The sequence below is a fragment of the Malus domestica genome, chromosome 01, assembly GCF_042453785.1.
Source record: "Malus domestica chromosome 01, GDT2T_hap1".
In the NCBI taxonomy this organism is placed as follows: domain Eukaryota; kingdom Viridiplantae; phylum Streptophyta; class Magnoliopsida; order Rosales; family Rosaceae; genus Malus; species Malus domestica.
The window spans coordinates 29,898,398-29,920,475 of NC_091661.1; the positions used below are offsets into that span (position 1 = coordinate 29,898,398).

At 41.6% G+C, this 22,078-nt stretch overlaps 2 protein-coding genes across 14 annotated transcripts; one reads left to right on the top strand and one right to left on the bottom strand.

The window, feature by feature from the left end:
• The first annotated feature begins 7,998 nt into the window (after positions 1–7,998).
• On the top strand, positions 7,999–11,954 carry LOC103437383 (cytochrome P450 89A2-like). Of its 2 annotated transcripts, none has more exons than XR_011579744.1 (2): positions 7,999–8,137; positions 11,731–11,847. XR_011579744.1 is itself a non-coding variant. In XM_008375850.4 (2 exons), the coding sequence occupies exon 1, from the start codon at positions 9,402–9,404 to the stop codon at positions 10,998–11,000; it is 1,599 nt and encodes a 532-aa protein (XP_008374072.1). In that variant the 5' UTR covers positions 9,367–9,401; the 3' UTR covers positions 11,001–11,005; positions 11,731–11,954. The 2 variants fall into 2 exon arrangements, 1 of the variants encoding a protein (XP_008374072.1); XM_008375850.4 differs by lacking the exon at positions 7,999–8,137 and adding an exon at positions 9,367–11,005 and having other exon boundaries at positions 11,731–11,954.
• A 1,470-nt stretch (positions 11,955–13,424) lies between these two features.
• On the bottom strand, positions 13,425–22,043 carry LOC108173614 (inositol-tetrakisphosphate 1-kinase 3-like). Of its 12 annotated transcripts, none has more exons than XR_011579747.1 (10): positions 21,713–22,043; positions 20,944–20,988; positions 19,699–19,799; positions 19,146–19,530; positions 18,379–18,423; positions 17,095–17,238; positions 16,856–16,931; positions 13,958–16,262; positions 13,767–13,879; positions 13,425–13,657 (listed from the first exon to the last, which is right to left on the bottom strand). XR_011579747.1 is itself a non-coding variant. In XM_070820248.1 (10 exons), exons 1-4 carry the CDS (start codon positions 21,919–21,921, stop codon positions 19,528–19,530), a joined length of 339 nt encoding a protein of 112 aa, XP_070676349.1. In that variant the 5' UTR covers positions 21,922–22,043; the 3' UTR covers positions 13,425–13,657; positions 13,767–13,879; positions 13,958–16,262; positions 16,856–16,931; positions 17,095–17,238; positions 18,379–18,423; positions 19,146–19,527. The 12 variants fall into 12 exon arrangements, 4 of the variants coding, with proteins under 4 accessions (XP_070676349.1, XP_070676346.1, XP_070676344.1 ...); XR_011579751.1 differs by having other exon boundaries at positions 17,095–17,195; positions 19,699–19,802; XR_003774102.2 differs by having other exon boundaries at positions 17,095–17,206; positions 19,699–19,802.
• Positions 22,044–22,078: the final 35 nt, after the last annotated feature.

The window sequence follows — 22,078 nt, forward strand, 5'->3', positions numbered from 1 at the left end:
GTGTTGGAATTGATTTTTTGGTGAGAATAGGTGCCTATTTATAGAGTTAGGAGGTGGCTAGGGTTTTTAGGTTTAATTTAGGTTTAATTAGCCAATTTATTATGATTAATTGGCTAATTTAAACATAAAGGAATGTTTTGATGGTTATGGGTTTAATTGGCTAGTTGAATAAGGAAAAAATGAGGTAAAAACATATATGAAATAGGTTTTGAATTGTTACCCATTTTGGGTACTTCTGACTTGGTTGATGGATGATTCTCCACTGCTCGCGTGTAGGAGACCCGGTATGCCTCGAGGGTATTTTTGTCCTTTTTGTCCAAAAAACCCATGTGTCGCCTTGTGAATATTTTTGGCTCCACAAATGCCCCCACACCTGTTGGGCTGCTCGCAGAAAAGGGCGGCAGGTGTAGAGATTTTCTTGCTTTAGGAAACTTAGGACTGCTTCCTATTTTGATGTAGATTCTCTCTTTAATAGGAAATTAGATCCTTCTAGGAAAGGGAAATAAATTTCTCTCAAAACCTATTTAAGTCCACCTTAAGTGGGTTATTAAATCAACTTTGGAGAGCGATTTATTCTACCCTACAAGAGAGAGATAGCTTAGAGGATATTTGTTCCCCCTCCTCTAGCAATCTTCTACATCTTGCCCGTGCAAATGACCGTCTTTCGTTGCTTTCTTCGTCTTCTTCGTGCCGCACCAATGTAAGAAAAATTTAATTTTTCTTGCCTTATTCTTGGATAGTGCTATTGCGAGGTAGCCGTCGGGGTGGTGTGGCATGTCGGCTGGCAGGGGCCAGGAGCTGGCTCGGCATGAGCTGAGGAGATGTCGTGGCAGGGACCACTGCTTGGGTAGCTTGGCTTGGCCTGAGCCAAGGGCAGCTTGTGCAGCTGGGGTCGAGGATTGTGGCGCTAGGGCACAATGTTAGGCGAGCCGCATAGCTCATGTCCTTTGGGCTCTTGGACCTGACTCGGGCCAGGCTGGCGATTGAGAGAAATAAAGAGATTGCGGGTCTCATGGGCTGCTGGAATGTTGGGCATGCATGCCTTCTGCCTGCTGGAATGCTGGGTTGAGCTCCCCTGCTGAGTACCATGAATGTCGTTGGCTACTTAGTCTTCTTTGCTGAAAGAAAGGTGGGCTGCTCCAGAAAGATGAGGTAAAGAGGATCAAGGCGGATGCATTGGCTCGTCTGATCGCTGTCGTGGAGCTTACTATGAATGAAGATGGAAAGAAGAGATCTTCCCCGCCTGCTCATGAGATGCCTAGTTAAGAAAAAACTGAAGACTTCTTCTGCTGTTCATGAGGGTCCGCTTGCTACCGAGAGGTATGTGATTGACATGACTTCTTCTAATGGGAAGAAAAATAAGGCTGCTAGATCTGAGCATGTGGCGTCTTCCATGTTGAGAATGGCTAGTACAATTGTGGATAAGATTGCTTAGCGTAAAGGTTTTATCATGCCCCCAGTGCCGAAGTCTGTACCAGGACGTTCTTTGGGAGCCAAGTCCGGTTCACCTTTGTAGAGACTTGCTATTATGAAGAGTGGTAAGGTGGACTCTGCTACTAAAGTGGCGCCAAAGCCTGCTCCCTTTGCTGCTGAGATTGATTCGCCTCAGATTCAAGATCTTAAGCTTGCAATTTCTGAGCTTCGTTTCACTGCTTATGCTAAGAAGGGAGTGGATGAGCTGCAGCGCGTCTGTGTTAGTCTGCTTAAGAAGAATGAGCAGCTGAAGGGTGAGAATGATGGGCTTGAGGTTTTAAGACCTTCTCTATTTCTCCGAAAGACTTGCTTGCTTTTACTTTTAAGGCTTCCATTGGTGAAGTAGTTGGAGAAGTTAGTGCCCAAACTGGGGCAGCCGGGGGTGAAGTGCCGGATGATGCCGTTGCTAAGAGTATTACGGCTGTTGAAGGTGTGGCGACCGAGTAGTCGTGGGATGTCCAAACTGCTGTAGTGTAGTATTTTAGGTAGCCTTTAGGATTTTCTTTGTTTTTCCTTGTAGCTTTTGTTTTGCTTGAACTCCTTCGGCCTTTGCTAGTTGTTTATAAACATGTTTTCCTTCGTTTTTCTTTATCTTCACTTCTTTTGTTCATGCCCTAACCTTTAGACTTGATAGACCAGTGGCAGGCATGCTACTTTTTTATAAGCAGACAAACTCGCGTAGCCTATGCAGCCGTAGGTGTTGGTGTAGAACTTTGCAAAGTTGTTAGCCATAGGGTTGGCAGCCGGATGCCTTACTTACAGAAGCAGACAAGTCCGCGTAACCACTAGGCTGTTAACCTTGACTTTCTTCAATTCCGTAGGTTGCGTAGCAAGTATCACAACACTTTAGGACTTGGTGTAGGTTGTTCCGCGCTTGGCAGAGGTGAAGCTTATCGACTACGTAGCATGTCGGCAGTGGATAAAACTTCGTATATGCGCGCTAGCTTGTTTAACCTTTCACAAGAATGTGCGGTTGTATAAGTCTAGTGCGGCTTCACTGCTCGAAGGGCAAGCCGTAGGCAGTCTTCCGGAATCCGTAGGCTACCTTAGTGCACTCGGTAGCAGCTTTAGGATTCCAGGGCAGCCGTCCATCGGATGTACTGCGTAATGTGCCCTCTCCGTCTCTAGGGCCCGGTTCCCTACGGATTAGGCCAAGAGACCCAAAATCCTTCAGTTAGCTAAGCCTTGAAAAAGACCATTGCGGCTACTTCTAGGAATCCCGGCGCAAGCCATCGTGCATCTAGTTATACTAGGGCAGCCAGGCTCATCCACGTCTGGATATTCGGAGTGTAAAGTTTATCCTCCCGTCTTGGAGAGCTGACCCATATGGGTGTTGGAGAATTGGTTTACCCTCTCGCACTGGAGAGCATGGTTGGTCCCTCGGGGGGCGCAATTCCTGCGATGAGTCCCTAAGAAGGGCGCAGTCTTCTTTTGAAGTGCAGGAGTGATTAGTTGTTGTAAGCATGCAGCCAAGCCAAGTTGTGATTACTTCTAAATTCCTCATTGAAAAACGAGTGAAACGAACGAGAACTTTAGCTGTAAGGTAGGAACTGCATAACAACTGGATAGTCCTCAGCTTGTGAGGTGGTGCCCGTCGAGCTTATTGAGTCTTCGGGTTTTGATGTAGCAGGAGGTCACACATGGTACTTCTTCAGATTGTAGGCCATCCATTTCTTTTCAATCTTTTTGCCGCTTCATGGTGGTGAGGGTGTAATTACTCTTGCCCCCTACTCTGCTGATCTTGTACGGACCTTCCCAGATGGGATCCATCTTTTTGGAGCCTTCTCTGCCGGCAGTGATGAAGGTTTTTTTGCGTCGTCGACATGCAAATGCCAGAAGTCTCCATCGGGTGGAGTAGGCGCAGCTAGAGTGTGCTCGGCTACTTCTGAGGCATCGTTGGGCCGCTCTGTTGCGTCACCTAGGCTCGGCGTGAAGACGCAGTAGGGAGCTGTGGAGATGGGGCCATGTCATACGCAACAGGAGATGCTCAACTGCCGGTATTGGGCCACTCTAGAGTTGAATCATTGAGCAAGGGTCGGCTAGGGCCGTGTGATGCGCAGCAAGAAATGGTACTCAACTGCCGGTACATGTGTGCTCCTATGTAGAATCTTTTAGGGTGACGAGGACAAAACTTGCTTTCGAGTGTGTCCTTCCAGTGTTGCGTTCGTCAGAAAACTTTACATCCGCCAGGGTCTACGTCTTTATCGTCGCGCGTCTGGATTGGGCAGAATAGTACGTCATTAGGATAATTGCATGCGTTTGAAAGTAAAACTTGTGCTTCTGGGTTGCAACAACTATCGCCAAAGTTAGCTTTTGAATTTTTAATAACATCGAAGAGAGCTTTTGAACTGTAGAATACAGGTAACTGTGGAATACAGGTAGTCGGGCCCCCATCTCTTCTCGCATGATGGTAGAGCTTATTGCTACTTTAGATACCGTCAAACATGTGAATAAGTCCTCCGCTGCTTCTAGGGAGGTGATGTCGGGTACTTCTTCAAGTCCTTGAATGTGCATTGGCGAGCCTCATCCCAAAGTGCATACTTCTCTGCCAAAGCAAAAGAGTCTGCCAGAGTTAGATCTTCTTTCATGATTAATTTTCCGAATAACGGGTGGTCTGCTGGAAGTCCTTTTTGGAAGGCTGCTCTAGCTATCGAGTCGTTGCATCCGACTATTTTTGCCTTCTCTACTTTGAACCTCCTCACATAGTCGCGAAGTGACTCCTTTGGGTTCTTCTTGACGTTGAACAAATGATCAGATTTCTTTTTGATCGAGCGATAGGATGAATATTCTTTGGTGAAAACCAAAGAAAGTTCGTAGAAATTCCGGATGGATTGTGGCGACAGGGTGTAGAACCAATCTTGCGCCTCGCCTTGTAGAGTGGTGGCGAATATCTTGCACATAAGCTCATCGTTGTTTCGATAAAGGATCATTGCGCTTCGGTAGCGCTTTAAGTGTCTCTCCGGGTCTTTATCCCCTTTGAAAGATGTGAAATGTGGCATGCTGAACTCTCGTGGAGGCTCTGCCTGCTCGATCTCGTCCGTGAAGGGTGACCTGCTTATGTTGGTCATGTTCCATCGTAGTGCCTCGTCCGTGACCTCGTTGCGTTGGAAATCATGCAATCGCTTGGTCAAGAGTCTCTCTACTTCTTCCTGAATTTGCCTTTGTTGGGGTAGCGGAGCTCTCGGCTGCCCCCAGCCATGACTTGGTGGTCTAGACTGCTCTTCCATGTGTTTGGCTCGTCTACGCCGCAGATGCAGTGCATGTGGTGCGTTCCTAGCAGGCTGCTGGTTGAACTTGAGCTGGATTGAGTGACTGCCTCTTTCCGTCCGTCGTGCTGCCTACTCTGATGTGAGGTGGATGATGCTCCTTGTGGGCTTAGCCGCGAATGAACACTTTGTCCGGAAGGTTGCTCATGTTGACTATCGGAGTGTGACCCCAACCGTGAATGTATGCTCATCCGTGGGCCTAGTCGAGAGTACACGCTCCTCCGCGCGCTAAGACGGGAGTATACGCTATCTCGGGGGCCCAATCGGGAATGTACACTGCCTGAACGTTCGGCTCGTGGCTGGTCGAAAGGCTGCTTGCTGCTGCTGGAAAGGTTCGTCTGCCCTTGTCCTACTTCGGGATACCTTGTCCGGGGCACGTTGGATCCGATGCGTTGCAAAAGTTGATTCACCAAAGTTGTCTGTTGTGCAAGGGCGCTCGTCAACTCTATGACTTGTCGAGACAAGTGTTGTTCGCCATTTGGATTGGAAGAGCTTGGAAGGAATGCGCCTCCTTGGGCAGTGGAAATGTGGTAGACTCCGGGTGCGAGATTTGAATTGGGAAATGTCAAATCCGCGAAAAAATATGGTAAGAATGCCCCCGGCTCGATGGTAGGTCCGGATGGTTGAGATAGTCTTGGGTCGACTTGGGCTGCTTGGAAAGCCACTGGAGCATGATGAGCCTTGAGAGTGGGCTGCTCGTCGGGAGTAGGCTGGGTCACGAGAGCAGGCTGCTTGGCAGGAGCAGGTTGGGCCGTGAGAGTGGGCTGCTCGACGGAAGCAGGCTGAACCACGAGAGTGAGCTGCTCGTCGGGAGCAGGCTGGGTCACGAGAGCAGGCTGCTTGGCAGGAGCAGGCTGGACCACAGGAGTGGGCTGCTCGACGGAAGCAGGCTGGACCGCGGGAGTGGGTTGCTCGTCGGGAACAGGCTGGGTCACGAGAGCAGGCTGGGCCACGGGAGTGGGCTGCTTGGCAGGAGCAGGCTGGGCCACCGGAGTGGGCTGCTCGACGAAAGCAGGCTGGGCCACGGGAGTGGGCTGCTCGTCGGGAGCAGGCTGGGTCACGAGAGCAAGCTGCTCGGCAGGAGCAAGTTGGGCCGTGAGAGTGGGTTGCTTGACGGGAGCAGGCTGCTCAATGCGCGGTGCATATGAATGCGAGGCTTGGGCTTGGGTCCACGTAAACTCAGATGGCACGGCTTGGATCGTGGTCTTGGTACCGTGAGCCTTGGATGGCACGGCTCGGGCCGTGGTGAAGGCTCCATGGACCTCGCCACGAGTGGCTACCGAAGTAGCCACCGCGGTGGTTCCCATGGTGGCCGTGGTGAAGGCACCATGGACCTCGCCGCGGGTAGCTACCGAGGTAGCCACCACGGTGGTTCCCATGGTAGAAGCTTGTGGTGATGATGCCGCTCCCCTTATTGTCGCATTTTGCCTCACGGATCTCCGGGTCGTGGTGAAGGCTCCATGGACCTCGCCACGAGTGGTTACCGAAGTAGCCACCGCGGTGGTTCCCATGGCGGCCGTGGTGAAGACACCATGGACCTCGCCGCGGGTGGCTATCGAGGTAGCCACCACGGTGGTTCCCATGGTGGAAGCTCGTGATGATGATGCCACTCCCCTTATTGTCGCATTTAGCCTCACGGATCTCCGCAATCCCATTTCTTGAACATTATAATTTTCACTTGTGGAATTTTCTAAATTTCTAGCCATTATATTTTGCTTATACGTTTTATCAAAGAACCTTTGCAAGTAAAAAATTCTAATAATAAGAACGTATGAAAAATATTCAAATGGACTAGAAAATAAAGAAAAAAAAACATTTTTGTGTGAGAGTCTTCTACGAGTATGGATTTCAACTCTCAATGAAAGCACCAATTTGTGGATGCAAATTTCTTCCTCCTTGATCTTGGACAATTTTGCACCTACAAAACAATTAATACCTTAGGTTAAGGCCAAGAGCCTCACGCGCCCACGATGAATGGGGAGGCTTTGGCCGAATAACCTCCGATGCCAAAGTTAGAATTTAGAGAGAAAGAGTGTTTAGAGAATTTTGGGATTTTTGCCAAAGTGTTGGAATTGATTTTTTGGTGAGAATAGGTGCCTATTTATAGAGTTAGGAGGTGGCTAGGGTTTTTAGGTTTAATTTAGGTTTAATTAGCCAATTTATTATGATTAATTGACTAATTTAAACATAAAGGAATGTTTTGATGGTTATGGGTTTAATTGGCTAGTTGAATAAGGAAAAAATGAGGTAAAAACATATATGAAATAGGTTTTGAATTGTTACCCATTTTGGGTACTTCTGACTTGGTTGATGGATGATTCTCCACTGCTCGCGTGTAGGAGACCCGGTATGCCTCGAGGGTATTTTTATCCTTTTTGTTCAAAAAACCCACGTGTCGCCTTGTGAATATTTTTTGCTCCACAGTGGTTTTGGGCGGACACGTTGTGCCCAAAAACGGGACCGTTAATTTCATGGTGGCGGATATAGGGTGGGACCCGCAAGTGTAGGAAGATCCCATGGCGTTCAAGCCGGAGAGGTTCTTGGGCAGCGGCGGATGAGAAGAAGGGTTCGATTTGACGGGGAGCAGGGAGATTAAGATGATGCCGTTTGGGGCAGGGAGGAGGATCTGTCCTGCATCGGGATTGGCGGTGCTTCACCTGGAGTACTTTGTGGCGAATTTGGTTTGGAAGTTTCAGTGGAGGGCTGTGGAGGGAGATGACGTTGACCTGTCAGAGAAGACGGAGTTTACTGTGGTGATGAAGAATCCATTGCAAGCCCACGTAATCCCTAGAATTTAATACGTGGGAGAATTCTGTACTAATTTTTCGATGTACGTTCAACCGCTAAATCCATCAATGTATATGCTCTTCATTGATTATGCAATTTCGAAAATTTGGAATTTTAGTTTACTAGTGTGATTCAAGACAGATTTTATAATTTTAATATTTAGTGAGTGATTTGAGTGAGCTGTATTTGCTATCTTCATGTAATTGTAAACACGCATCGGAGATTACGAAGTAGCTTGGGTTGATTTTGAGGCAGGAAAGACAGAAAATGAAATGCTATCTTTACAACCCCTCTCAACCCTGCCTTCACCGCATGAATCTATCCTTATTGGTGACTTAAAAAGGGCTAATTTCAAGCAATTTCTTTCCGACAAGGGTGTTCAGTTACCATTTCCGTTCATTGCTTAATTTGTTAGATTATGTTTCATCACCAAAATTCGATATGTGAAATAATCTCACGTTCTCAACTTCTAGATAAGGTTAAATCTCTATGGAACTACCATATATACAACGATTTTGATCTGATTTCCTTGACATGTTGAATTTGCTGGTGGGGCGCTGAGATGCGGTGAATATGTGACATTACGCAAAGTTGGAGATGCAAGCCATAAGGTTGGTCATATACATATATGCTAATAGTATTTGCACCCAAATTTTTAGCACAACAGTTGCATAGCTAGAGTTCTGGTTTGCGGATGGAAAGTCTAACTAGCGTATATATAATTTGATCTTTTGTAGGGTGGTGGTTCTGGCACCCAACAAATTGTGATCGCAAGCCCTTATGTCAGGATTATTACAAGATTCAGGAGTATCTCTACTCACAATTTTGTTTGTTTTAAGACTATCTTCAACCCTTGGGGACAAGACAAAGCTTAAAAATTTAAGCCAGAAAATTTGAAGTCATAAGCCATAAACTATTTTTCTCTTTCAACACTTATGGCTTAAAATTTTAGCCCGTGATGATCAAATAATGATATTAGCCTAATTTTTTGTTTTCTGTAACTTCTTTTGAAAATAAAATTTATGTAGATTATCTTAATTTATTTTTATGAACATTTTAGTCTAAAAATATTTAAATTCTCAAATACATATGTATTTATAAAGTTCTAAGTTAAATTTGATTTAAATAATTTTCTTAAATTATTTTAGACGTTGGTTTAATTTTGGGCCGTCAAATCTTTTTTTTACTATTAGATTTGATCTCATTTGATCGTAGCCGTTAGATTATAAGTAAACAACAAAAAAATAATTGAAATATAACAGTTTGGTGGATCCAGAATAATTTAAACCAGGCTTAAATCCTGGAAGTAATCTAGCTTAGAGATATATTTTCTCTCCAGGGTTTATTTTAGCCCATGATTGGAGATGATTTGGGAGAAGTTTTAAAACTTATGTTTTAAGCTTTATTTTATGAATTGGTGATGGTCTAAGTGAAGAGACATAATATCAAACGGGTGAACTAACATTTAATCACGATGTTAACTTCCAGTGATTCCACGAAACACACTAAAGTTATTTCAACGTAGACTTATTTTTCTTCGAAGTTGCAATGGTAAGACATTTTAAGTGAAAGTGACAATATGTGCAGCTGAGTCAAAGCCGTGGAAACCTGATTTCTTATAGGACAAGGATTGTCTGCCCTCCTAGTTGTGGTGCCCTTTCATGCACTCTTATTTTGTGCGGTCATGATTAAGCCATGTCAATATTTTATATTTTTATTGTTTTTTATCTTATTATCTCATTAAAAATTAATATAAAATATTAATATGACTTAAGCGTGACCGCACAAAATAAGAGAGAATGGAAGGGCACCACAATTAGGAGGGCAGACTGTCCTTTCTTATAAAGTATGGAAACTAACAAGAACTAACAATTAATGAGCAAACGCAGTCGCCCTCTGTCTGATTGCTTACGATTCACCATGGAAACCTGGTTCCTTATCCTCATCGCCCTCTGCGTCTCCTTCCTCCTCAGACCCCTTCTCTCTCTATTCCTACCCACTTCCATCTCCAGATCCAATCTCCCTCCCGGGCCTCGCTTCTTCCACATCATCGAAGGCTTCTTATTCCTCCTCAAATCTACCTCGGAGCTCGAGCCTATAATCCGCAAACTCCAGGCCGAATACGGGCCCATCATCTCCCTCCCCATCGGCTCCCGCTCTACCGTCTTCGTCGCCGACCGCTCCCCCGCCCACCAGGCCTTAATCCTGAACGGCGCCGTGTTCGCCGACCGCCCCCAGGCCTTGGCCACCAACAAGTGCGCCAGCAGCAACCAGCACACCATCGCCTCCGCCGTCTACGGCCCCACGTGGCGTCTCCTCCGCCGCAATATCACCTCCGAAATCCTCCACCCTTCCCGCGTTAAATCCTACGGCAGCGCCCGCAAATGGGTTCTCGACATCCTCGTCAACCGCCTCAAAACCGAGTATCAATCCCACTCCGAAGCCGCCGCCGCCGGGGTCAGGGTGGTCGACCACTTCCAATACGCCATGTTCTGCCTCCTGGTTCTGATGTGCTTCGGCGACAAATTGAACGAAGAGCAAATCAAAGAAATCGAGCACGTGCAGCGCCAACTACTTTTGAGTTCCGGGCGGTTCAATATCCTCAATTTCAAGCCGAAATTGACGAAGATTATCTTCAAAAATCGGTGGCGGCAATTCTTCAAAATCCTCGAGGAACGACGAGAAGTGCTCGTCCCTCTGATTCGAGCACGACAAAACAGGGCAAAGCAGGGCAGCAAAACCGACGACAAGGATGATGAATTTGTGTTGTCGTATACAGATACGCTGCTGGACCTCGAGCTTCCCGACGGCAACGAAAAGCGGAAGCTTTCGGAGGGAGAAATGGTTAGCCTCTGCTCAGAGTTTCTGACCGCCGGCACCGACACGACTTCCACCGCGCTGCAGTGGATCATGGCCAACGTAGTGAAGTACCCGCAAGTTCAGGATAAGCTGTTTGCGGAGATTAAAGGGGTGATGGGAGAAACGGAGGACGAGGTGCCGGAGGAGGTCCTGCACAAGCTGCCGTATCTGAAAGCCGTGATCTTGGAGGGGCTGAGGCGCCATCCACCGGCGCACTTTGTGCCGCGCGCGGTGACGCATGACGTGGTTTTGGGCGGATACGTGGTGCCCAAGAACGGGAGTGTTAGTTTCATGGTGGCGGATATAGGGTGGGACCCGCAAGTGTGGGAGGATCCCATGGCTTTCAAGCCGGAGAGGTTCTTGGGCAGCGGCGGAGAAGAAGGGTTCGATTTGAGGGGGAGCAGGGAGATTAAGATGATGCCGTTTGGGGCAGGGAGGAGGATCTGTCCAGGGTCGGGATTGGCGGTGCTTCACCTGGAGTACTTTGTGGCGAATTTGGTGTGGAAATTTGAGTGGAGAACTGTGGAGGGAGATGACGTGGACCTGTCAGAGAAGCAGGAGTTTACTATAGTGATGAAGAATCCATTGCATGCCCACGTAATCCCTAGAATTTAATACGTGTGAGAATTCTGTACTAATTATTCGGTGCATATTCAACCGTTGAATCTATCCATGTATGCTTTTCATTGATTATGTAATTTTGAAAATTTAGATTTTTAGTTTACTAGTCTGATTCAAGACGGATTTTATAACTTCAATATTTAGAGAGTGATTTGTGTGAGATGTATTTGCTACTTTTTAGCTTATAACTAATACAACTTTCAAATCTTGGGAAGACAACTTCTGTATTAGAGACTGCCCAAGAGCAAGGAGCATTTGAGCATTTGAGAATTTGATGGGATTGCCTACATAGGTACAACTCTCCTTTAATCTTTGTGTTACAGCTTGTCTAATGACTAATTCGAAATCCAAGTTACTGTAGTCTAAACAAATTCGGTGGAGTAGTGTTTTTGTTTTTACCTTTGCATATATGGAAATGAAAGAATAAATAACTCTTTGAAGACAACTTCTTTCCGACAAAGGTGTTGAGGTACCATTTCCATTCATTGCTTAATTTGTTAGACTATGCTTCATCCCCAAAATTCATCATCTGAAGTAATCTCAAGTTTTCAACTTCATGTTTTGAGCCCCAGAGAAAAGGTTAAGCTCTATGGAACTACTATATTTACAGCGATCTCGATCTGATATGCTAATAGTATTAGCACCCAAGTTTTTGTTACAACAGTTGCATTTTTGCAGATGGAAAATATGACTAGTGTATTTATATTTTTTATCTTTTTTGTAGGGTGGTGGTTCCGGCACCCAACAAATTGTGATCGAAGGCCCCTTATGCGAGGATTATTACAAGATCTGGGAGTATCTCTACTCACAATTTTATTTGCTTTAAGTAGAGATACATAATGTTAAATGCCTTCGGATGAACTGTCATTTAGTCGTGATGTTAATTTCTAGTGATTTCATGAAACACCCTAAAGTTTAATTTAAATGTATGACTTATTTTCCGTTGAAGTTGTGAATTCTATTCATGCATGATGGATCTTCGACACAAATTGGCAGTTCAAGTAAATCATATTCAAGGAAACAAATCATGTTTGATGAGTTAGAGACGAACGTGTTAACTTCAAATAGTACCAAGACATTACATACATGCTAAAACTAAACATCACAAACGAATCACAGTTAAGCAGTTTAACCTTTTTACGTGACAAAATATAGTTGAGTCGGAATAATGAGGCAAACATGACAAGTAAATTGCCATGCATTTTAGCTTTTCATCGATACAATGTTGTGTGATTGGTTTGCGATATTTTGCTCCACCCAAGAGTTGGTCTCCAGGTCAACGTCAACGTTCGTCAGCAAAGGAGCTTTATCCATCTATTTATAAAATATGGAAAATAACAATTTATTAAGCAAACTCATTTGCCCTTTGTCTGATTGCCAACGGTTGACCATGGAAACCTGGTTTGGAAGTTTCAGTGGAGGGCTGTGGAGGGAGATGACGTTGATCTGTCAGAGAAGATGGAGTTTACTGTGGTGATGAAGAATCCATTGCAATCGTGCATAATTCCTAGAACTTAATAAGTTAGTGAATTCTGTACTAATTCTTCGGTGCACCGTTAAATCCATCCATGTATGCTCTTCATTGATTATGTAATTTCGAAAATTTGGATTTTTAGTTTACTAGTGTGATTCAAGACCCTTAATAAAAGGTTTAGTATTTGAATCTAACAGAGGACATGACATATAACCAAGCGCAATGACGTTTTATGATTCATATAGCCAACCCTACTTAGTGGAAAAAGACTTTGTTGTTGTTGTTGTTGTAGTGTGATTCAAGACAGATTTTATAACTTCAATATTTAGTGAGTGATTTGAGTGAGCTGTATTTGCTATCTTGATGTAATTGTAAACACGTATCGGAGATTATGAAGTAGCTTGGGTTGATTCTGAGGCAGGAAAGACAGAAAATGAAATGCTATATTTACAACCCCTCTTAACCCCGCCTCCACCGCATGAATCTGTCCTTGTTGGTGACTTAAAAATGGCTACTTTCAAGCAATTTCTTTCCGACAAGGGTGCTTAGATACCATTTCCGTTCATTGCTTAATTTGTTGGACTATGTTTCATCACCAAAATTCGTTATATGAAATAATCTTTCTCAACTTCATGTTTTGTAGCCCATAGATAAGGTTAAATCTCTATGGAACTACCATATATACAACTAGGGGTGGGCACGGGCCGGGCCGGGCCCAATTTTGAAGGGACTGGACCGGACCTGGGTTCAAAGAAAACGGGTCAAAGATTACATTTTTTAATATAGGAACCAGACCTTACCCGGCCCGGTTGAAATGGGCCAGTTCAGGCTAGGTCCACGGGTCCCTTTTTTTTTTTTGGTTTGAAAAAAAATAATAAAATTTGCACTGATTGCAAACTGCACTGATTGCAACTGCACAGAGTCACAGACTGCATTTATGCAAATTTTGCACAAATTCACCATTATTCACATCCAATCAAAAATTCTAAATACAAAGTCCAACATTCAAGTTCATAGATTAACAATACATCCAAAATAACAATATTACATCGTCCAACATCTAAAAATCAAATCAACATACAAAATATCCGAAAGTCCAAGGCATCCACAATAAATTCCAAATTAACATCCAAAACCACATCCAACGTCCAAGTTCTAACAACAATCCTCATTGAATCTGTAAGCAAAAATAGAATATAAACATGACATTTTTAACGTCTAATATCACATTATCCTCATTGAATCATTGAAATTTAAAGTTTATTCATTTGAGTTTAAAATATTACCGCAATTCCTTTTCCTTTATTCGTTCGAGTTGTTTGAGGAGCTTCAATTTCAGGAACACTTGGTAAGATGGTTGAGCTTGTAGATATAGTATTTGCTCTTCTTCTTTTATATTCTACAACAAAGAACAAACGTTAATTGTAAACCAATTAATATAAAGTATAAATCAAGCTATGCAAAACAAAATAATTACCTTATTCACACTCTTGATAAAATTCAAGCTCAGCCGAACTTGCTTCATACTCAATGTTGCTAATTGGTTCACATCTTAACCAATTTTGGAGGCATATCAATGACTCCAATGTTTGAGGAAGGAGAGATGATCTAAAAGGGTCAATTACTCACTTTCCTCCACTAAATGCACTTTCACTGGCAACTATGGACACTTGAATTGGCAAGACATTTTTCGCTATCAAAGCAAGTGTGGGATATGTGCTCCTCCCTTTCAACTTCCACCATTTCAAAACGTCAAATTGTGAACCATATGGTACTTTCTCTACAATGTCAAGGAGATACTTATCCACCTCATGTGCAAGCGCAATATCTTCGGTGTCTTCTAGTTCATTCTCCCAATCATTTACGATTTGACTAAATATCATTAGATTTTCTGTTGGCACACTAGAAGATGATTGTTTTACCCTTGAACAAGTAGTGTCAACAAGTAAATCTTCTCTACCCTTTTGTTGTGTTATGAACCGAAAGCTTGGTAAGCATATTCATCACACATTGCCTTCAACAATGTCTTCACTTCATTACTTTTCTGTTGAATCTCTTTTTCAGGAAGCTATAATTGCTTTCCACACAAGTGCATGTAGTGCCTCAATTTGAACCTTAGGTCTAAGATAAGGGCAACTACAAATATTTGATTAAGGGAGTCAATTGAACAAAAATATTTTCAATATTTGGCTCTCCTGCTAAATGTCATATCACGTAGCACCAACTATATACTTTCTCCAGTTTGCATATATTCAGGCAAAAAAAACTTTTCAATCTCATTTTCCACAACATTGACATCATGAACAGCTGTATTAGATGTGGGATATTTACTTGCACTAACTTTCAAAGTTATAAGATAGAAGACCTTCAAAAATTCCACAAACACTTCTACACCATCCCAATCTTCCTCTTTAGGTGGTCCAACCCTCCCTTTACTCGCCACTTCTTCTCCTTCATCATTAAGCACCTTTTCCCTAAAATAGGCGGAGTATATATTGGCTTCATCATCTTCGGACATCCTTTCAAATGCTTTTTTAAACTTTAAGCAATATTCTAGCATCATGTATGTGCTATTCCATCTAGTAGGCACATCCATAACAACTAGACCCATACTATCCAACTTCTCATTCTCCACATATTTCTTGAAATAACTAAACCTTTGGGGACTTGATCTCACAAACCGCACAACATTTCTAAGAACATCCACACTTGTATCTAATCTTTTCAACCAAGTTGATAATATGAGCTAAGCACCTCACATGCATAAACTTGCCATTCATAATAATTTTACTATTATGCCATTTCTGCATTTTACGAACAATATACTCAATTGCCACCTTATTAGCCGATGCATTGTCAACTGAAATACACATTACCTTTTCAATCTCCCACTCAACCAAACATTGCTCAATCATCTTCCCTATTTCTTTGCCTTCATGACTTGAAATCAAACAAAATTTTAGAATCATTTTGTGCATATTCCATTCATCATCTACAAAATGAGCAGTTAGCACCATGTAGTTCAAATTTTACACACTTGTCCATGTATCAGTAGTCAAGCTCACTCTATGATTGTGTATCTCCCTTTTTAAATAATCTTTCATGGTATCATACATATTGAATAACTCCCTCACGATGGTTCTCCGAGATGGAACATGCAATCTAAGCTGGACTTTGCACATCATCCGCCTAAACCCTTCACTCTCCACAACACTAAAATGTACCTCCTCGATCACAATATACTCAATAATACCTTCCACACTTTCTTCTTGGCTCCACCCTTTAGCAACAAGCATGTTTTTGACATCCCCCAAAAGGTTCAGAACTGCCTAGAACCTTTTGCAACTCATTAGTTGGTTTAAATAACTTGCAATGTTTATTGATATGTTCAATGTAAGTACTAGTTCCACCCCCACTAGTATCACATGCAAAAAGGGTGTTACAATAGTTACACTTAGCCTTCAATACTTGTACCTCCACCATATCTTTCTTTCCATCCTTTTCTACTTCTTGTATTTCCGAGACGGTACACTTAGTGACATGATCCCAAACCCAAGATCTCTCAGAAGAAGATCTCTCTAGTGAAGCTATTATAGTTGGTTGTTTTGTCTTTAGAATATGTGGTGCTTTTCTTTTTCTGGAGGATGAGGGGTTTGGGGGAGGCATTGATGATTTTGCCTATGTGGGTTGTGCTTGTGGAAGACATGGTGATGTAGCCGTAGATGATGCTACATTAGTAGTAAGGGTACTTTGACTTTGAGATTGAGACATTATGTAAAAATCTGTAAAAATTAAATAATGGAAGTATATTCATTAATCAAATAAAGCTATTTCGAAATATGTACACCAATTTCATGAAATTACCACAAAATACTAATCATCTCAAGAAACCATTAAAACTTCAGAGTTCAGATCACGAATAAAACCAACTACTAAATCCATCCCCATTAAGAGAAAGAAACTAAATGAAACCAAATGAAAACAAGAGAAAGACGTGCTCAATGAAAACAAAGAGAAACCAAATGAAAGACGTGCTAAATAAATCCATCCCCATTAATACTCGATATGAAACCAAATGAAAATAGGAGAAAGAAACTATATGCTAAAAAGAGGAAGAGAGCAATTTTGAATCATGCTAAATTTGACTTACATTAGCAATATTTTAAAGAAGGGGTGTGATATCCACACACCATTTTTTACTTCTCTCACACCTTTTTGCTTTTTGGCCGTCGGATCGGATGAATTAAAGAAGATCAACGGACAGAAATTAACAAGGGTGTGTGAGAAGTAAAAATGGGTGTGTGAATAGCACACCCCTTTAAAGAAAAACTAGTTTAAAAAAAAAGTGCAGATATATTAACTATTAAGTACTTACATTTGTTGGGTTCCAAAGAAAAGACTAGTGCTTTCTTCCAATCAAAAGAGTAGCCCCACTTCTCTGGTTCACTTACCTGCAGAATGATTAGGAATAATTAGGAATAAGGAGAGAATCAAACTATAAGTTCACACACATTCCCATATACTACAGAAACCAAAATCATACTAAATTTGTTTGAGAAGACATAAACCAAATCAGAGGCTGTTATGCTTCTAAAAGAACATATGAGCACTCACCTAATGCAAAACAACATCAAATGGTCCTTGATCTGAAAGTGGCTTGTTGACATCAATTGTAATGAAGAAGATTCCTTTATTCTTGCAATGAAGAACATCCCCTTACAACAATCTGTATTAGAGAACCTGTTTAATGTGCTAAACCTAAAGACAATAAGAGCACAGCCCCCAATTACTCAGAAATTACAAGGAAACAAGGTTGACATCAGAGGCAACAAAGAAGTAAGCCTACAAGACTAAAAGGAAACAAACAGCCTAGCCTGCAAAGATTCAGAGAAGTCTGGACACAAAGCCAGGAATAATTAGCACTTTAACCCTGCAGATTATGATTGACGAGTGACAACCCATCTTTGTTTACTTTTACTTTTGTTTGTTGGATTAGCTAGCACTTTAACATTCAACAGAAACTAGTATGTAAAACTTTAATGTGTTGTTCATCTGCTACACATTAGGTTAATTAATTTGTGTGTGGGTGTATGAGTGTCACCCTTCAAATTCATGCAGTAATTGCCATGGCACTAGTGCCACTGCAGCTAGGCCTTGTCCTCCACCTCCAATATATATTGAATTAATTGCACTTTCATCCAAGTACCCATACATCACTCCATACAAAATAAAAACAAAGACTTGTCACAATATCACTAATGCCGGCTTGGTTCTTAATGTTATGTTGTATTTTTAAATCCATTTGTAATTATATCGGTCCGTGAAACAATAATATAAATTGACCAAATTAAAATACAGACCATTGCCAATGTATTATGAATTAATTGCGCTTTCATCATCCAACAACTCATACATTATTCAATGAATAAAATAAATATATTAATAAAGAGGATAAGATTGAATAATAATAAACAACACTACGAACACGTATGATTGAAAGTTGTACTTTTAAACACATTTGCAATTTCATCGGTAGTATATAGAAAGAGGGGAAACTTAGTGAACTTAAAACATGTTTGAATACTAAGTGAACTAAAGCAGAACAAATCCCTAAAAATTGCTTAAGTTCAAATGGGTTTTCTATCCGAAAATCAAATCTAATTTCCAAAACAGATCAATATAAGAACATCTAAAATTGAATTGTATCATCATCAACCAAATCTACACCGGCCATTGGTGAAACCAAACTCATACAATCACCAAATCACGAACTTTTTGAGATGCAATCGAAACACAAATTGACAACTGTGAACGATAAGAACTAAGAAGAACTTGACTACATTGAATCTGAGATGACAACTGAGATTGGAACATTAGAAAAAACAAACTAAAACTCACCAGAGACATGGCTGTTCCAGAAAAACGTTTTGCTTAGACTTAGATCTGAAATATGCAAAGCCAAAAAAAACCCAAACTTTGTTATCAGTGATTCAGTATTACAGTGGAAAAAAAAATGGTAGATGCAAAAAGAAGAACCCTAAATGGTGGCAACAGATCAATCATCAATCTACAAATGCAATTCAAATATAAATGACACTGAATTACATGGATTAAACAAGAATTACAATCCTACAAATAAATGACACTAAATTTGCCATGAAAAGTGAAGCTCCACAATAGGTAATAACCCATGGAAAATCAAAAGAGCATGTTTGACAGAGATGCAACTGAAAATCTAAAACCCAAATCACTTCCACAGAACCTGAGACCATGCTTGCATGCATCAATCAAATCCAAATGACACGTGGGAAGATAGTCGACATTGCCTCGCATCTACGAGACCCAAAACACAACTTCCCTTCTCCCATTTGTTCACAAGTGCTCATATGGTTTCTATTCTATTTTGCGCAAGTAATAACCCAAAATTTGTTATAAGTGATTCAGTATTACAGTGGAAAACAATTGGTATATGCGAAGAGAAAAACCCTAAATGGTGGCAACACATCAATCATCAATCTACAAATGCAATTCAAATTTTAAGAAAACCCTAAATGGTGGCAACAGGATTCAATCATCAATCTACAAATTCTAACTTAAAACCCCTAAAATCCCTACACCAGATATTCACAATTTCACATTAATAATAAAACCTAATTCAAAATTACCTAAATTTTAAAGGGATGATGGTTGGTAGTGGTACTGGACCACTGGTGGTAGCAGTGTTCGTCGACGGTGGTGATGGGGTGATGGTGGTCGCGACGGCGGATGTGGTACCATTGTGTTGGTAGCGACGACGCTGTGAGAGTGTGAGAGTTGAAGCTCGATAGTGGTGATGGGGTGATGGGGTGATGGTGGTTGTGACGGCGGAAGTGGTGCTGTTGTGTTGGTCCCGACGACGTTAAGCAATGTAAGTGAGAGTCTGAGAGTTGGAGTCGAGGGAAGGGACAGGGAATGAGTCGAGTCGAGGGAGGGAGATATTCTGAGAGACTGAGGGTGATTCTAGAACTCGGGAGGTGGAATTGGCTAAAGTAGCCCCGCTTCTCTGGTTCACTTACATGCATAATGATTAGGAATAATTAGGAATAAGGAGAGAAACAAACTATAAGTTTACACACATTCCCGTATACTACATAAACCAAAGCCATGCTAAATTTGTCGGAGAAGACAGAAACCAAATCAAAGGTTGTTATGCTTCTAAAAGAACATATGAGCACTCACCTTATGCAAAACAACATCAAATGGTCCTTGATCTGAATGTGGCTTGTTTACATCAATTGCAATGAAGAAGATCCCCTTATTCCTGCAATAAAGAAGATCCCCTTCTAACAATCTGTATTAGCAAACCTGTTTAATGTGCTAAACCTAAAGACAACAAGAGCAGAGCCCCCAATTATTGAGAAATTGCAAGGAAACAAGGTCGACAGTAAAGGCAACAAAGCAGTAAGCCTACAAGACTAAAAGGAAACAAACAGCCTAGCCTGCAAAAATTCAGATAAGTCTGGACGCAGAGCCAAGAATAATTAGCACTTTAACTTTTGTTTGTGGGATTAGCTAGCACTTTAACATTCAACACAAACTAGTATGAAAAACTTTAATGTGCAGTTCATCTGCTACACATTAAGTTAATTAATCTGTGTGTGGGTGTGTGAGTGTCACCCTTCAAATTCATGCAGTATGAGGGGGAATTCCCACGGCATTAGTGCCACTGCAGCTAGGCCTTGTCCTCCACCTCCAATATATATTGAATTAATTCCACCTTCATCCAAGTACCCATACACCACTCCATACAAAATAAAAACAAAGACTTGTCACAATATCACTAATGCCGGCTTGGTTCTTAACGTTATGTTGTATTTTTAAATCCATTTGTAATTATATCCGTCCGTGAAACAATAATATAAATTGATCAAATTAAAATACAGACCATTGCCAATATATTATGAATTAATTGCGCTTTCATCATCCAACAACTCATACATTATTCCATAAATAAAATAAATATATTAATAAAGAGGAGAAGATGGAATAATAATAAACAACACAACAAACACGTATGATTGAAAGTTGTACTTTTTAAACACATTTACCATTTCATCGGTAGTATATAGAAAGAGGGGAAACTTAGTGAACTTAAAACATGTTTGAATACTAAGTGAACTAAAGCATAACAAATCCCTAAAAATTGCTTAATTTCAAATGGGTTTTCTATCCGAAAATCAAATCTAATTTCCAAAACAGATCAATATAAGAACATCTAAAATTGAATTGTATCATCATCAACCACATCTACACCGGCCATTGGTGAAACCAAACGCTTACAATCACCGAATTACGAACTTTTTGAGATGCAATAGAAACACAAATTGACAACTGTGAATGATAAGAACTAAGAAGAACTGGACTACATTGAATCAGAGACGACAACTGAGATTGGTACATTAGAAGAAACAAACTAAAACTCACCAGAGACATGGTTGTTCCAGAAAAACGTTTCGCTTAGACTTAAATCTGAAATACGCAAAGCCAAAAAAAAACCCAAACTTTGTTATCAGTGATTCAGTATTACAGTGGAAAAAAATTGGTAGATGCGAAGAGAATAACCCTAAATGGTGCAACAGATCAATCATCAATCTACAAATGCAATTCAAATATAAATGACACTGAATTACATGGATTAAACAAGAATTACAATTTTACAAATATAAATGACACTGAATATGCCATGAAAAGTTAGGCTCCACAACAGGTAATAACCCATGGAAATTCAAAACAAGCATGTTCGACAAAGATGCAACTGAAAATCTAAAACCCGAATCACTTCCACAGAACCTGAGACCATGCTTGCGCGCATCAATCAAATCCAAATGACACGTGGGAAGATAGTCGACATTGCCTCGCATCTACTAGACCCAAAACACAACTTCCCTTATCCTCTTTGTTCACGAGTGCTCATACGGTTTCTATTCTATTTTGCGCAGGTAATAACCTAAAATTTGTTATCAGTGATTCAGTATTACAATGGAAAAAAATTGGTAGATGCGAAGAGAAGAACCCTAAATGGTGGCAACACATCAATCATCAATCTACAAATGCAATTCAAATTTTAAGAAAACCCTAAATGGTGGCAACAGGATTCAATCATCAATCTACAAATTCTAACTTAAAACCCCTAAAATCCCTACACCAGATATTCACAAATTCACATTAATAATAAAACCTAATTCAAAATTACCTAAATTTTAGAGGGATGATGGTTGGTAGTGGTACTGGACCACTGGTGGTAGCAGTGTTCCTCGACGGTGGTGATAGGGTGATGGTGGTTGCAACGACGGAGGTGATGCCATTGTGTTGGTAGCGACGGCGCTGTGAGAGTCTAAGAGTTGGAGCTCGATGGTGGCTACGACGGCGGAGGTGGTGCTGTTGTATTGGTCCTGACGGCATTAAACACTGTGAGTGAGAGTCTGAGAGTTGGAGTCGAGGGAAGGGACATGGAGGGAGTCGAGTCGAGGGAATGAGAGATTCTGAGAGACTGAGGGTGATTCTGGAACTCGGGAGGTGGAATTGGCTAGGGTTGAAACTAACTGTTGAGATTGGATGG